At 46.5% G+C, this 2,111-nt stretch overlaps 1 protein-coding gene across 1 annotated transcript; it reads right to left on the bottom strand.

The window, feature by feature from the left end:
* Positions 1–1,015: 1,015 nt before the first annotated feature.
* LOC119819536 (60S ribosomal protein L11-like) lies at positions 1,016–1,465 on the bottom strand. Its single transcript, XM_038337776.1, has one exon. The coding sequence runs from the start codon at positions 1,463–1,465 to the stop codon at positions 1,016–1,018; it is 450 nt and encodes a 149-aa protein (XP_038193704.1).
* Between the last annotated feature and the right edge of the window lie 646 nt (positions 1,466–2,111).

Raw genomic sequence — 2,111 nt, 5'->3', positions numbered from 1 at the left:
GAGTTGGGGAGGAAAGGGTTTATTTGGTTTATACTTCATCACTGAGGGAGGTCAGGACAGGAGCTCAGACAGGACAGGAAACTGGAAGCAGGAGCTGATGCAGAAGCCATGGAGGAGTGCTGCTTACTGGCTTGCTCCTCATGGCTTGCTCAGCCCACTACCTTATAGAACCAAGGCCCACCAGTCCAGGCATGGAACCACCCACAATGGTCTGGGCTCTTCCACATCAATCAGTTCTTAAGAAAATGCCCTACAGCTGGATCTTATGGAGGCATCTTCTCAAATGAGCTTCCTTTCTTTCAGAGAGCTCTAGTTTGTGACATAAAACTGTGCATGGGAAATGTAGGCTCACAGTGACCGGAGGGCTTGTTTTCTGGGATGCCAGCCCTCTGCAGATTTGCTGGGGCTTTGATCACCCCAGTAGACTTTATTTTGACAAATTGCCGTACTCCCTTAAGAAGGACCAGTCTTCTACTGCTGTGGGTGGAGCATCCGGCAGTGCTGTTTCTTTGTAGCGGTTGTCTTTACTCTGCTTTGATGGGTTTTCAACAACTTGATTACAGCACAACTCTCTCCCTCTTCCATTTCTTCTTCTCCCTCCCTTCCCTCTTTCCCTTTTCTCCCCTTCCCCCTTTTTCCTTTTTCTTCCTCTTTCTTTTCCTCCTCTTCTGATTTTTCTTCTTCTTTTTTTCTGAGGCAGTCTCTAATTTTGTAGCCCAGACCTGCCTGGAGTTCACAGTGTTTCTTTGATGGCTGAGATTACAGGTGTGGGTCACCAAGCCTAGCTTGCTCATGTTCTTTCTTTTATTCTTTCCTTTCCCTATATTGTATACACTGGGATTCTTAGTGCTCTATATTTCCAATTTGGACAGTTTTAGATGTTATTCTTTTTTTCTGAGAAAAATTTTATTGGCCTTTTGGATAATATTTATTTGCCAGGAAGGATGATTCCATCATACTTCTGCTGGAACCAGCGCATGGCTTCCTCTTTGCTGATTCTGTGTTTGGCCCCAGTTCAGCCTGTCCTGCGCTTCTTTTCTGCGATGCTGAAACCTGGCCTGCCCAGCACCACATAGAAGTCCAGGCCGTAGATCCCAATGCTTGGGTCATATTTGATGCCCAGATCAATGTGTTCTTGAATCCCAAAGCCAAAGTTCCCAGTATCCGAGAAGTTATTTTTCCGCAACTCATACTCCCGCACCTTCAGGCCTTTCTCCAGAATTTCTTCTGCCTTGGCTCCACGGACAGTACAGTGAACAGCAGTCTTTTCATTTCTCCTGATGCCGAAGGACCTGATGGTGTACCTAGCTTTGGAAAAGACAGGTGTCTGGCCTGTGAGCTGCTCCAGCACCTTGGCTGCCCGGGTCAGTCTGTCCCTGCTCTCCCCAACACAGATATTGAGGCAGAGCTTGCGGATGCAAAGTTCCCTCATGGGGTTCTCCTTTTCACCTTGATCTGGCGACATGATGGAGAGCAGGAAGAGAGCGATGTTATTCTTTTTTAAAAACTGCTTTGTTTCTCCAGGTTCCTTTCCTCACCCAGGAGAATCAACCGTGCGTTCATTAAACCATTCAAGCATCTTCCCACACAATGAAACTTTGTTTACTTTGGGGTCAGTTTCTTCTCTCATTTTGAACTGTCTTCATGATTATAATGGCTTAGCGCTCCTTTAACACGTAGCCTGCAGTTAGTCCCAACTAGTCACTGCCATCTCATATGCGTTCTTAATTGTTTTACATTTATTTATTGTGTGTGCACATGTGCGTGTATGTATGCATGTGTACATACCTGCAACAGCTCAGTGTGGAGGGCCAGCGGACAGTTTATTCTCTCCTTCCACCATCCAGGAAGTGGAAATCAAACTCAGGTTGTCAAACACCTTGTGGTGGTTTGACTAAGAATTGCCCACATAGGCTCATAGATTTGAATGCTTAGTCACCAGGGAGTGGCACTATATGAATGGATTAGGAAGTGTGGCCTTGCTGGTGTAGTATGGCCTTGTTCCAGGAAGTGTGTCATTGGGGGTGAGTGCAGAAGTTTCAACTGCTCAAGCCAGGCCCCAAATCTCCCTCTCTTCCTGCTGCCTGAGGATCCAGATGTAGAACTCTCAT

The sequence above is a fragment of the Arvicola amphibius genome, chromosome 7 (genome assembly GCF_903992535.2).
Source record: "Arvicola amphibius chromosome 7, mArvAmp1.2, whole genome shotgun sequence".
Lineage (NCBI taxonomy): Eukaryota > Metazoa > Chordata > Mammalia > Rodentia > Cricetidae > Arvicola > Arvicola amphibius.
This window is presented reverse-complemented; position numbering and strand designations above follow the sequence as displayed.